Source organism: Symphalangus syndactylus, chromosome 20 (genome assembly GCF_028878055.3).
Source record: "Symphalangus syndactylus isolate Jambi chromosome 20, NHGRI_mSymSyn1-v2.1_pri, whole genome shotgun sequence".
NCBI lineage: Eukaryota > Metazoa > Chordata > Mammalia > Primates > Hylobatidae > Symphalangus > Symphalangus syndactylus.
Genome location: NC_072442.2, coordinates 52,470,476 through 52,484,460, shown reverse-complemented (window position 1 = coordinate 52,484,460; position 13,985 = coordinate 52,470,476). Strand labels below are relative to the sequence as shown.

At 52.3% G+C, this 13,985-nt stretch overlaps 2 protein-coding genes and 3 non-coding genes across 6 annotated transcripts in view; 1 reads left to right on the top strand and 4 right to left on the bottom strand.

Moving 5' to 3' along the window:
* The window catches only part of LRRC75A (leucine rich repeat containing 75A), a 50,573-nt gene extending 40,561 nt beyond the window's left edge, over positions 1–10,012 (top strand). Inside the window, exons 3-4 of one of the 2 annotated variants that reach the window (XM_055258863.2) lie at positions 3,715–3,830; positions 7,885–10,012. In XM_055258863.2, the coding sequence (XP_055114838.2) occupies positions 3,715–3,830; positions 7,885–8,425 (657 nt within the window). In that variant the 3' untranslated portion in view covers positions 8,426–10,012. The remainder of the gene's footprint in view (positions 1–3,714; positions 3,831–7,884) is intronic. The other variant, XM_055258864.2, reaches the window with a different exon arrangement.
* On the bottom strand, positions 9,995–13,526 carry LOC129469671 (putative uncharacterized protein LRRC75A-AS1, mitochondrial). The gene is made up of 7 exons (XM_055256456.2): positions 13,471–13,526; positions 13,022–13,145; positions 12,590–12,913; positions 12,304–12,347; positions 11,755–11,823; positions 10,888–10,947; positions 9,995–10,656 (listed from the first exon to the last, which is right to left on the bottom strand). The coding sequence occupies exons 1-6, from the start codon at positions 13,524–13,526 to the stop codon at positions 10,941–10,943; spliced, it is 624 nt and encodes a 207-aa protein (XP_055112431.1). The 3' UTR covers positions 9,995–10,656; positions 10,888–10,940.
* Positions 10,726–10,798, bottom strand: LOC129470850 (small nucleolar RNA SNORD65). The gene has a single exon (XR_008653370.1). It is a non-coding gene; the product is annotated as a small nucleolar RNA SNORD65 (small nucleolar RNA).
* LOC129470843 (small nucleolar RNA SNORD49) lies at positions 11,902–11,972 on the bottom strand. The gene has a single exon (XR_008653363.1). It is a non-coding gene; the product is annotated as a small nucleolar RNA SNORD49 (small nucleolar RNA).
* Positions 12,428–12,499, bottom strand: LOC129470844 (small nucleolar RNA SNORD49). The gene has a single exon (XR_008653364.1). It is a non-coding gene; the product is annotated as a small nucleolar RNA SNORD49 (small nucleolar RNA).
* Positions 13,527–13,985: the final 459 nt, after the last annotated feature.

The following is a 13,985-nucleotide window of genomic DNA, read 5'->3' as shown; positions in this document are numbered from 1 at the left end:
TTTTATTTATTTATTATTATTATTATTTTTTTTTTTGCTTTTTGAGATGGAGTCTCACTCTGTCACCCAGGCTAGAGTGCAGTGGTGCGATCTTGGCTCACTGCAAACTCCGCCTCCTGGGTTCAAACAATTCTTCTGCCTCAGCCTCCGGAGTAGCTGGGATCACAGGCGCCCACTGCCATGCCCAGCTAATTTTTGTATTTTTAGTAGAGACGGGGTTTTGCCATGTTGGCCAGGCTGATCTCGAACTCCTGACCTCAGGTGATGCATCCACCTTGGCCTCCCAATGTGCTGGGATTACAGGCGTGAGCCACCGTTCCTGGCCCCTATTCTCCCTTTGAGCTCCAAGGTCGGCTTCCACCATGGCCCCTCTCCCTGAACCTGTGCTGGCCAGGGCCTCCTTGCTGAAGATCCAGTGCACTGCCTCTGGGTGGGGGTCTAACCCCATTAGTCACTCTTCTCCTTGGTGTCCAGACTCCGCTCCTCCTGCTGCTCTGACAGAGTCTTCTCTGACTGCTGTGTGTCTGGTGTTCCCTCTCCCTCCTGCTCAGCTCATTCTCTGGCCAGGCGTTTAATCTTACTGATGAATGTGTCCAGCCTGGACCTGTCTTGAGCCCCAGCCCCCTAAGTCCAGTGGCATCCGCAGCTGGAGGTCTTGTGAGCCCCTCAACTTACCATGGCCCCACGTGAGCAGGTCACCCCCCTCCTGCCTTCTCACCCACTTCTTGTCTTGAGCCCCTTGCCTTCTACTCATGTCCCAAGCCCAGAGCCCAAAGCCTAGACCCTCCTCACCCTCCCTGCCCACACCTTCTCCATCCAGCATATCGGTCAGCTGTGTGGCCTCTGTCCCCTCAGCACCTTCCAATAGCTTGGCCCTGAGTCACCCTCTCCACCTCCTGTCCACCCCTCTCTCCATCTCCCAGTCCGAGGAACAGCCCCCTTCAGGGACTCCCCTTTAGCCCCCATGACCAGCTCCTCCTGCTTCACCCTCCTTGCTTCCCTCCACACAGTTGTGTGGCCAGGCTCAGCAAAAAGCTAAGTCTAGGAACCAAAAGGTGTCAGCTCCAGGGGTGGGGAATGAAGCTGTAAAGGCAGATGCTCACCTGCCCCCACATCTGCAACACACAAGAGTGACACACAGGAGTGACAGGTGTAACACACAGGGGTGATACAGGCGCAAGTGGCAGGTGATACAAGCTTATTCATCAGACAGCCAGGCACCAGGAAGCTGGGGGCAGGGGTGGGGATGGGCTGTGAACTGGAGCCCAGGGGGCTTCTCCAAATCCACTCTGTTCAGTCTTGGGCCCTCCTTTGCCTCCTGGGTCCCTCCACAGATGCCTCTCTCCTTTGGACATTCAACTCCCATCTTCCCAACTCCTCTCTCTTGTGCCCCTTCTTCAGAGTCTCCTTCTCTTGCCTTCCCATCAGCCCTAGGCCCATCCCCAGCCCTCTGGGCCTCAGTTTCCCCCACTGCATAATGGGAATAACAAAAGTATCTACTGCCCTAGGGTGCTGTGGGAATTCCGTAAACTTCTTGCGTGATGTCTGGTGTGCAGGGCTGACAGTGGCTTGTACCATGGAGGGACCAGATGTGATCAGGCCCCAGGCCTTCACCTGCCCTCATGTCAGTAACACACCCCACGGCCACCACATCACCAAGCCCTGCCACAGACTGTTTCCTCCTCACTCAAGGATGCCTCACGTTTTCTTTCTCCATCCGAAGTCACTAACCCATCTGTTCTTAAAAGCTGAGCTCAGCCTGGGCGCAGTGGCTCACGCCTGTAATCCCAGCCCTTTGGGAGGCTGATGCGGGTGGATCACTTGAGGTCAGGAGTTCAAGACAGCCTGACCAACATGGTGAAACCCCATCTCTACTAAAAATACAAAAATTAGCTGGGTGTGTTGGCGGGTGCCTGTAATCCCAACTACTCAGGAGGCTGAGGCAGGAGAATCACTCAAACCCAGGAGGCGGAGGTTGCAGTGAGCCGAGATTGCGCCATTGCACTCCAGCCTGGGCAACAGAGCAAGACTCTCTCAAAAAATAAATTAAATTAAATTAAATTAAATTAATTAAATTAAAATAAAGCTGAGCTCAAATCTGAGCCTGGGCAGAAGTAATCTTCCCTCCTTGCCCTGCCAGAATTCTCTGTGCTGGTGCCGCTGTCACAGTATTCACTTAGAGAGCGTGCCTGGAGAGCTCGCTGTGGGTTGGGCTCTATTCAAAGCACTGCACTAGTAGTGACTCATTTAATCTTCACAGATACTCTTGTGAGGTCTATACTGTAATCCTTTCACAGATGTGGTTTGGAGGCACAGAGAAGTCAAGCAATTGTCCAAGGCCACACAGAATGGGACAAAGCCAGGACTTGAATCCCCACAGTTTGGCCCCAGGTCTTTGCTCTTCACTACTTGTTCAATACGCTGCTTCTCCACTAGCAGAGGGGTGTGGGAATCGTAATGACAAGGCAGCCTATTGAGCACCCACTCCAGGTGCCATGCTGAGCACTGCGCGTGGTTAACGTGCCGGACCTCCCCACACCGAGTCGTTGGCCACATGCGGGTTTGCATCTGAGTCCAGCGCTTGCATCCAAGCCTCAGCACTGGCCCACTGGCAGGAGCACGCTTTTGGCCCTCACTCCCCGGAGGGACTCATGCCCTCACCCTATCCAGCAAGAGTTTGGCTCCGGGGACTGTTGGATTGACTTTCCTGGGGTTGTAGTTGGAGTCTGTAGCATCTTTCAGCTGCATCATTTAACCCAGTGTCTGCCATAACAAAAAATCACAGACCGGTGGTCTAAACAGCAGACAGTTTGTTTCTCACAGCTCTGAAGGCCAGAAGTCCAAGGCTGGCTGGTGGGTTTCCTTCTGAAGCTCTCTCTTAGGTCTGTTGGTCCCTCCTCCTCCTGTGTCCTCAAGTGGTCATTCCTCTGCATGTCTGTGTCCTCATTTCTTCTTCTTAGGACACCAGTCATACAGGATTAGGGCCTACTCCTCTAACATTTTACCTTAGTCACCTCTTTAAAGGCCTTGTCTCCAAATACAGCTGCATTCCAAGGTACTAGGGGTTAGGACATCAACATGTGATTGTCAGCAGCATACAATTCAGCCCATGACACCCAGGGTTTCAAACTCAAATGCCAACGGACCCGACAGGAACGCATGTGAATGAACTGGGCTGGGAAAGACTTGGCCTCCTCATTCATTTGTTCTCACTTTTGAGGGAGACACAGGTAAAAATATCTCACTTTCCTCTTTACTGTGTGAAATACAAGGACACGAACATTTGTTCGTGGCCATATCCTAGCTTCCTAGAACAAGTGCCTGGCTCCAAGTAAGTGCTTAATTAATCTGCTGAGCAAGAGAATGCACAGAGCGGCCTTGGACATTGGGGTGTGGCGGGGATCATGGTGAGTCTTGGCCAGGGGGTCAGCAGGCACTTGGCTCCAGCCAACTGTTGTCCAATCTCCTGGAATCCAGACTCATATAAATCTGTTTTTCAATGCTAGCAACTAATTCACAAAAACTAAAACCATCCTGCAGACCTGTTTGCAGCTACTGCAACTGCCTAGGGCGCCCACCCTAGGCCAGCAGAGCAGGGCCTCCCCCAGCTCAGCCTGGGGGAGCTGGGCTCTTACCCGGGAGACAGGAAGCCTGGGGGCTGAGACTGGTGCACCCAGCCACTCAGGGCCCTACCACCCATGGTTGCCTCTGCAGGAAGGCGATGCTCTGGGCGCCATGGAGAAGCTGTGCCGGCAGCTGACATACCACCTCAGCCCCCACTCCCAGTGGAGGCGGCACCGGGGGCTGGTGAAAAGGAAGCCACAGGCCTGGTGAGTTACAGTCCCCCGGGCAGGTCTATGCCAGGCTGAGTATGTGATACAGGGCGCCCCTCCCAGGGATGTAGGGAAGGGAAGGGCGGGAGTCATGGGGGGTGGTCATAGAAGCTGCGTGAAGGAGGTAAGATGGAAGGAGGATTCCAGAGTGGGGAAACAGCTAGAGGGGGACCCTGGTCTGGTGGGTGGGAGCTGGGGAGTATGGGCCCACTGAGATGGCATGGGTGGAAGATGTGAGAAATTTTGAATTCCTGGTGTGCTAAAGTGGGCACTCCCAGACAAGCACAGTGTTTGGCTCGTGCCTGTAATCCCAGCACTTTGGGAGGCTGAGGCAGGTGGATCACTTGAGGTCAGGAGTTCGAGACCAGCCTGACCAACATGGCGAAACTCTGTAAAAATACAAAAATTAGCCAGGCATGGTGGCACACACCTGTAATCCTAGTTTCTTAGGAGGCTGAGGCAGGAGAATCACTTGAACCAGGGAGGTGGAGGTTGCAGTGAGCAGAGACGGCACCACTGCACTCCAGCCTGGGCAACAGAGCACTCCCTACTAAACTCCTCAGTTATCTCAGATGTCCCCAAGGGGACCCAGACCCCAGCCCTGTCCCTGGTCCATACAGCAACAAGGGGGTTCAGAGTCATTGGTAGGGGTTGAGGGGCATGTAGGACACAGAACCTGTGGGCTGTGATAACACCGTAGGAAGCAAGTAGAGGGGAGCCTGGAAGGAAGGCTTCCTGGAGAAGGAAGCACACCTGTCTTTTTGCAAATGCTAGCTGAGTGGTGTGCCCTCACAAAGACGCTGGCGAGGCCTTGGTGCTGCTGCTAGCTCATCCCTGCAGATCCCTGCAGGTCCCTGCAGGCTGGGGAAGGAAGGGCTGTCCCCCTCCCTCTTGGAGAAGAAAGATCTCTGGTACCTCCTTCTATTCTGGACCCACCCCCCACCCCCGCCCACAACCAGGAGATGGATCCTGGAGAGGCGCATTCCCAGGTGGATGAACAGTGTAAGGCTGTCATGGTGCTGGCTACGGGAGGGGCTCCACCTGGGTAAAGGGGACATATATGGGCATACAGCAAGACAGGGGGCCCTTGGAACCTGGAATGCCATGAGACTGAGCTGGTTCTTTAGCAATGGAAAGCTGGTAGTTTGAGCTCTGCTGGAACCTAAAGGCCTCTCCTGGTTCCCCACACACACGCATGCTCAGTCCATTCTTCATTCGGAAGCCATGTCATGAGGTCTCATTCCCCTCGGGTGGAATCTCATGGCACCTGAATGAAATCCAAGCACGGGCCTCTGATTTGCTCTCCTCACCCCCTGGTCTCACCTCTCCTGCTCTCCTGCCCCAGCCACACTGGCCTTCCTGCTGGTTCACAGACACACCAGGCCCTTTGCAGCCTCGGGACCTTTGTGCCCTCTGCTGGAACTTTCACCAAACTTTTTTGATGGCCCATGCTTGCTTTTTCATGTGTCCGTTCACACACTACCTTCTCCTGAGTAGCCAGAGCCCCACGCTACTGTATCGCCCCACACTCACAGGGTTTTGTGTGTGGTCTGTCTCCCCCTAGTAGAGGAAGAACAGGGATTTTGTCCATCCTGTTCACCACTGTGACCCTAGTGTCCAGCATACTGCCTGGCGTGAGTTTAACAAATGTTTGTTAAAAGAACAAATGGGCCGGGCACGGTGGCTCACGCCTGTAATCCCAGCACTTTGGGAGGCCGAGATGGGCGGATCACCTGAAGTAGGAAGTTCAAGACCAGCCTGGCCAACATAGTGAAACGCTTTCTCTACTAAAAATAAAAAAATTAGCTGGGCATAATGTTGCACGCCTATAATCCCAGCTACTCAGGAGGCTGAGGCAGGAGAATCACTTGAACCTGGGAGGCAGAAGTTGCAGTGAGCCAAGATCACGCCACTGCACTCCAGCCTGGGCAACAGAGTGAGACTCCGTCTCCAAGAAACAAAAAGGAACAAATTAGGGAGGAGATATCACTGTTGTCAATTGACTGGTTAGGATCGCCCGACTGGTAAGTGGTGGGGCTGAATTCAAACCCAGCTTAGGCTGTTCACCACCACACTGCTTCCCTAGTGGAATGGATCTTTATTAATGACATTGACAATAGCACCAAAAGTTAAATCAAGCTGCACAGATGGCTGGCAGCATTCCAAGCATTTAAATGTCACACCTTGAGAGTTTTACTTTCCAACTCCCTGGGGCTGGACCCCAGTCAGAGTCAAAATGAACAAACTGTGGACAGCCTCCCAGCTTAGATCTGAAGGACAAATGTGTTGCCAGGAAGTACAAGCCATGACCCTTGAGCTGCTGACAGTAGCATATGCTCTTGGAGCAGGCTGGGAGCCCCCTCCACCTCCCTGCTCTTCCCAGCACACTTAGAAATGCAGAAAATGGGGCCAGGCGCGGTGGCTCACGCCTGTAATCCCAGCACTTTGGGAGGCTGAGGTGGGCTGATCATGAAGTCAGGAGATCGAGACCATCCTGGCTAACACAGTGAAACCCTATCTATCTCTACTAAAAATACAAAAAATTAGCTGGGCGTGGGGGCACACGCCTGTAGTCCCAGCTACTCGGGAGGCTGAGGCAAGAGAATCGCTTGAACCTGGGAGGCGGAGATTGCAGTGAGCCGAAATGGCACCACTGCACTCCAGCCTGGGTGACAGAGCAAGACTCTGTCTCAAAAAAAAAAAAAAAAAAAAAAAAAGCAGGAAATGGCCAGGCGTGTTGGCTGACGCCTGTAATTCCAACACTTTGGGAGGCCGAGATGGGTGGATTACCTAAGGTCAGGAGTTCCAGACCAGTCTGGCCAACATGGTGAAACCCCGTCTCTAGTAAAAATACAAAAATTAGCCAGGCGTAGTGGCAGACGCCTGTAATCCCAGCTACTCAGGAAGCTGAGGCAGGAGAATCGCTTGAGCCCGGGAGGCAGAGGATGCAGTGAACCAAGATCATGCCATAGCCGGGCGTAGTGGCTCAGGCCTGTAATCCCAGCACTTTGGGAGGCCGAGGCGGACGGATCACGAGGTCAGGAGATCGAGACCATCCTGACTAACACAGTGAAACCCCATCTCTACTAAAAATACAAAAAAATTAGCTAGGCGGGGTGGCGGGCACCTGTAGTCTCAGCTACTCGGGAGGCTGCAGCAGGAGAATGTCATGAACCCGGGAGGCGGAGCTTGCAGTGAGCCGAGATCACGCCACTGCACTCCAGCCTGGGTGACAGAGCGAGACTCCATCTCAAAAAAAAAAAAAAAAGATCGTGCCATTGTACTCCAGCCTGGGCGACAGAGCGAGACTGTCTCCAAAAAAGAAAAAAAATGCGGAAAATGAACATCTCACGACTGCACCTGGGCTTTGGAGCCAGCAAACAGACGGCGGGGGTAGGGTGGGTGTGCAGGGAAGGGCACACTCACCATCAGCTTGAACTGCCCGGGCTCTGTCCCAAGAGCAAGCAGGAGAAGCAAGGAGCAAGGCACTCAGCCTCCAGGAATCAGCAGCTGCTACCAGGCTGAGAGCCCCTGAGCCTTGCCCTGCCTGCTATCTTACAGGCTCCCCCTAGGGAATCCTTCTCTGGTGGGGAAGATGGTCTTGAAAGAGGGGACTCAGAGATCCTTTGTGCCATTCAGGGGGGCTGAGCTGCCACCCAAGGGCGGTAGAAGTGGGAAGCTGAGTCCAAGTGATTAATACACCAGCAAATGTTTATTCATCACTTACCTACTATACAAGGCACTATTTTGCACTTATGAACTTCTTTCATATAACAGCCCAATGGTACTCTTAACTCAATTTTTCTGGTAAATAAGGGCAGCCACATACCTCAGGCTATGGCCAGCCGGGCCCTGACAGCTGAGACGTGCGCAGTGTCAGAGGACTGAGGTCCCTGGTTGCGCCCACCTCTGCACTTGTGGTGTCCAACCTCCAAGTGTTTCGTAAAAGCGGTCCCTAGTGTCGGAGAGCCGAGCAGAGGCTGGCACTGCAGCTTCTGGGGGAAAGGCCTGCCCCATGTGCCTGAGCCTTGCTTGTCCCTTTTCCCTTCAGCCTCAAGGCTGTCCTGGCCGGGAGCCCCCCAGACAACACAGTGGACCTGTCGGGCATCCCACTGACCTCCCGAGACCTGGAGCGGGTGACCAGCTACCTACAGCGCTGTGGGGAGCAGGTAGACAGCGTGGAGCTGGGCTTCACAGGCCTCACGGATGACATGGTCCTGCAGCTGCTGCCGGCACTCAGCACCCTGCCCCGCCTCACCACACTGGCACTCAATGGCAACCGGCTGACCCGGGCCGTGCTGCGCGACCTCACTGACATCCTTAAGGATCCCAGCAAGTTCCCCAATGTCACGTGGATTGACCTGGGCAACAACGTGGACATCTTCTCCTTGCCCCAGCCCTTCCTGCTCAGCCTGCGCAAGCGCTCCCCAAAGCAGGGCCACCTACCCACCATCCTGGAGCTGGGTGAGGGCCCGGGCAGTGGGGAGGAGGTCCGGGAAGGGACAGTAGGCCAGGACCCTGGAGGGGGCCCTGTGGCACCTGCCGAAGACCACCATGAGGGCAAGGAGACTGTAGCTGCAGCTCAGACGTGACATGGAAGTGAAGGGCCTCACTTCCTTATTGGGTAGAATGGGCAAAGCAGGCAGGGGAGGGCGCTTCTCCTATCAGGTGGGTTAAGGATATTGCCAAAAATTGGCCTGGGCCACCCACCTACAGAAAGGCAAACCATAGCATCTGGGGAAGGGGATTTGTGTTAAAACTTCCCGTTGGTTCTCTCCATCTGCCCCCTATCCCATTATCTACCATTTTGCTCGTCATCCCAGGACCCAGAGAACACTCTCAGCTCAGCCCATGGCCTTCCCCAAAGACTTGTGGAAATGGGCACATGGCTGGAGGTACTGGAAGCCCGAGCCATTGTGAACACCAAGAGCTTTCCCCCAGAAAAAGAATACAGTAGGGCCCCTACATGCATTGCATTACATTTTTCACTTAGGGAAACAAGCTCCAACCAGATGAATGTGTCCCCACTCAAGGGAGGTGGGAATCTTAGCAAAACTCCTGTAACTCAAGAACCTGGGGTAAGGGGTTGGTTGCCAGAGACCCCAGTTCCATCTATGCTAGGGGTGGACTGAACGTGGTCTACCTCCTTATGGAGATCCAGCCCTATTTCTGAGGCCCACCTTGTGATTCTAGGCATCTACCCATAGGAGCAGCTATCGCTATGCCCTTTGACATTTAGAGCAGCCTACGATGCCATGTGGCAGTGCTCAGGACATGGTGCCCATGCATACAGGCATAAAGTCCCGTTCAGAAATCCCGTATCCACCTTCCCTACCCACTGCTGGCTGAAAAACTACCAGACTTCTGTGTGGGCTCTGATGTCCTTAGCATGAAGGCCAAGTGACAGAACTGGCTTCCTTCTTGTCACTTGCCAGTATGACTTCACTGACCTAGACAGGCCGTAAGAACTCTTTCCCCATAACTCTTAATCCACCAACACATTCCAGAAAACCGACTGCAGAAGGTGGCCTTTAAAACCTTAAAAACCTAGGACCACGAAGGAGTCCAATCCCTTGGCAGATCCAACAAGATGGCTGGGGAGAGGGAGAAACTAGGGGCTCCCAAAGGAGCCTAACTTAGCAAAGGTTCTCATCTTACACCCTCCCCTTACCCAAATGCTCTCCTAGTGAAAGGGCCCTACCAGTTAAGGAATCTCTTCTAAATAACAGGCAACCCCTAGATCCAAGTAGTTCAGTCCAGGGAGACGGGGAGCCAATCACTCTTGAACCTTGTGGGCAAACAGTATGGGGAAGGACCCTCTGACAGGCCTTGGTAGGCAAGATTCCAACACAGGAAGACAGCAAGATGGGGCCTAGAGTATGGGGCCCTGCATGCTGTTAAGGTTGTGGTTAGGAATGATGCAATGCTGCAGGAGCTGGGACAACGCTACACCAAGGAACAGAGCACAGAGCAGCAGGGGCCGATTGAGGAGGCCTTAAATGCTTTGAATTTTTGCCTTCAGTCTAAAGCTGTAGAATAGGGGGTTAAGAGTTTAGGCTGACCACAGGGAAGTTTATAAGCTAGAGCGAATATCTGGAACTGCTAGTATCTGACAATAGTAGGCGAAGTTTACTTTTTCTTCAAATACACATTTTCAAGAATTGACACCCAAGACCATCCTTTATTGTAGTATTAGTTCATGGTAACTGCATGAAAAAACATTTCAGGAGGAATTTACAATTTCCAGCTTAAAGAACTTGCCCACCAACATAACCAATTTATGAAAGTCAATTCATTAAAAGGTACAGAACCTCTTGTTGGGCAGGATGGCAAGGGACAAAGCTACAACTTGGCCTGTGCCTTTGGAAGCTGAGGCAGGAGGACCATCTGAGCCCAGGGGCTTGAGACCAGCCTGGGCAACATAGTGAATCCGTCTCAACAACAACAAAAAATTTTAGCCAGGTGTGCTGTGAGCTGTAGTCCCAGCTACAAGGCGGGAGGATTGCTTAGGCCTGGGTGATTGAGGCTGCAATGAGCTGTGATTGTGCCACCACACTCCAGCCTGGGGAATACAGCAAGACTGTCTCAGAAAAAAAAAAAAAAAAAAAAAAAAAACCCCAAAAAAACTCAAGAATGTAATGAATGATACCCAATGTGCCTTTTCTAGAAAAAGTTGCCAAATATATCTTGGATCTGCTGAGCATGTCCTCTGATACACAAGGCAAGCATGTTTCTACACCCAATGTTGACGCTGGTTAGTTTTCAGAATCCAAACTGATGGCAGCTACTTGTCCTTGGGACTGACATCCTCTGGGAATATAACCTGCAAAGAAACTACATTTCAATCTCACTTTCTGCACCAACTGACAGTCAATCACAGGGTAAGAGATATCTTCAGAAAACTGTAGGTTCACCACTACACAATCTGCCGGTAATTCCAGCTATTTTGGGTGATTTCATCATTTGGTATCTTTTTTTTCAAGCGAGTTTTAACAAGATCAGCTGTTTATTCATTCCACTATGGGGTTGGATCACTGGCCAGCTCAAGGCTTACCTTCTCTTGGGCTGAGATGCTGCTGCCAGCTCTAAAACGGCACTCTGTTGTTCTCAAAACCTGGGGGAATGGAGAAAAGCATACATCTTACAGACTGCAGATGCAGAGCAGGAGAGGCATTTCTGATGACAGCGTCAATCAATGACTTTACAAATTTAAGTCCATCCTGACAAAAGCCCCTTAAGACCTTATTAGAGGTAATTTTTCTAAGTTTTGGTAAATTATTGAGGACTACAAATCTTAATTAGCTTCTCAGGGGGTTGTAATTTTTTTTTTTTTGGAGATGGAGTCTCGCTGTTGCCCAGGCAGGAGTACAGTGGCACGATCTCAACTCACTACAACCTCCGCCTTCCAGGTTCAAGCGATTCTCCTGGCTCAGCCCCCCAAGTAGCTGAGATTACAAGTACACGCCACTACACCCGGCTAATTTTTGTATTTTTGGTAGAGATGGGGTTTCACCATGTTGGCCAGCCAGGCTGGTCTTGAACTCCTGACCTCAGGTGATCCACCCACCTCAGCCTCCCAAAGTGCTGGGATTACAGGCCACCGTGCCCAGCCTCAGGGGAGTTGTAATCTCCATTTCAGTCACATCAATTTAAACTTCATACTTTTCCTTTTCACATCTGAGGAAAACTACATCTCAGCAGACAAGTAATTTGCCCAAGACTAAACAGCCAAGAGGTAAATAGAGTAGCCCCTCTTTCTAGCTAATCCACCCTGGCTCCACTGCCACCGGAAACTAAAATCAGTATCTCTGGGATAGGCTACACTGTTACAAGGTATTAGGTTAACTAAATCCAATTGCCAATATTCGACCTGACAGCTAGGCGTGGTAAGCCACTAGCCTCCCCATAGAGCAGGGCTTACCTCATGGCAGGCTCCTGGCTCCAATACTCAGCTGCCAAACATGCTGCTGATTCTTCACGAATTTGCAACCTAGGTGAATATAGCAATTAGGTCACCTTTCAGACAAGTTTACTCCTGGGAACCAGCAATTGGTGAAGACTTGACTGCAATCAGACAGGAGTAGTCTTCGTCAGTTATCGCTTCTGACGGCACTTCCTATTAGTGATTTCATCACAGCAGTCCAGCACCTCACAACTCTCCAGTACTGCTCCAACCGCAGATCTAGACCCCACCTGAAACTGAAGCTAACCCTGCTACTAGAGACATTTCTCAACGAAGGAGTTTGTTTCTGCATATCAGTTTGCTTTAAATGCAGTTCTAGGTTAGGACTGGGGCCGAAGCAGCCATCTCCAGTTTCTATTTAAGTTCCACCCTATGCAATGACTTGATACGTTACCCTAAAGTGTATAAAACACCTAAACGTAGAAAACTGTCAAAACGCCAATTTCCGTGCATTCAAGATGACAAAACTAGGTTCCATGTTAAACCCTACCCCAGATAGCCTCTTACCTCGTGGCTACCCCGTCTTCAGCACTCTGCAGTGGGTACGCAATCTGAAAGGAGTAAGGGCAGGAATTCAGGGCAGGGCTCTGGCAGTTCCGGTCAACTAAGTTGTAGAGGTTTCAGCGACTACGGTCAGATAGACGTCAGACGTCGTCAGTTATCGCTTCTGACGGCACTTCCTATTACAAGTATCATCAGGACAGTCGAATAAGTCTTCCAGTAATACTGTTACAATCTTACCGACGTACACCGCCCTCGGGGTACCCCAAACTGCAAGTAAACCCCAACTTACCCAGTTCTCTCGGGTTTGCAAACTCCCCACGGCGGGCCGGGGAACCGGGTCCCGGCCTTCGCAGGCTCCAGGCTCTGGCAGATTTGGCCCTACCACAAAAGAGTGATCCACGAGCCTCAGCCACGGCAGCCGGATTCGGCCCCGCGCTGCCCTGCCAGGATATCCAACACAGGGCCGCAGCGCCCGCCGCGAAAGCCACGCGGGCCCAGGAGCCGGGGAGCCACGCCATCTCAACAGCTGCCCTCCGCCCTCTAGCCAGGCTTCCCGGGAACATCTCCCCAGAGACCACAGAAGCTCGAGCTCTTTATTTGCTCTTGCCCCCAGCTACTACTCCCAGATTCCTAGAGAGCCTACCTCCATAACAACGGGAATGAAAAGGTCACACCTTCTGGGCTCCAGGCCCTTAAGGAGTCGGAATATCCCATTCCTCACAAAAGGAGGGGGACGCTGGCAAAGACTCATGGGAACTTTCCGCCAAGTAACGATGTAGACCGGCGCGCTACCCGCGACTCCACCTCCTGTTGAGTCTATGGTCTCTTCCACAGCCCCGGGAATTCTGGGTCACAACACGCGCGGCGAGTTCTAGGGCGCCTGCGCGAGGGCCGGAACGCGCGTTTGGGGCCCACCTCCGCCACTCCTTAGCTGGGTGGTCTTGGGCCGATTACTCATTCTCTGTGAGCTTCCGATTGGTCATCTAGAAAACGGAGACACCAGCGCCCGAGATGACACACGTGAAACCCTGTAGAGCCGTGGCACACGGCAACCATTCATCCTAGTAGCTCCTCCTGAATCTGTTGAGCGTCGCCAAATACGCTCCCCACAACTATTTCACCACATCCACGGGGCTTCTCAAACCCCTGCGCACTGGCCACCCTCATTACTCCTTTAGCACGACCTTTAGGGAACGAGCTGATGTCTTATCTGGATCCACGTCCATCCTCTGCTCGCCTCTGGGGTAAAGCTCTGGGGTAAACCTCCTTCCTCTCCTCATTCCTTGGGGCCCCCTCCACCTATGCGCCTGCCTCACCTTCCACGGCAAACTCTCTCTGTACTGTGGCTTTCCTTTCAGCCTATGAACATGCTCAGCTCTCTCCTTGAAAAATAATCCATGCAACCACGTTTTGCACACACACGTTATACCAAGGGAAAGAAATTCAATTTTGACTGCAAAAAACTGGGAAGACAATCATAAGACCTTTTGAGCTGGCCTCAGAAATAAGTGTAGGGTTTTTGTTGTTGTTGTTGTTCGTTTTCGTGTTTTTTTGAGACGGAATTTCACTCCTGTTGCCCAGGCTGGAGTGCAATGGCGCGAGCTCCGCTCACTGCAACCTCTGCCTCCCGGGTTCAAGCGATTCTTCTGCCTCAGCCTCCCGAGTAGCTGGGATTACAGGCATGT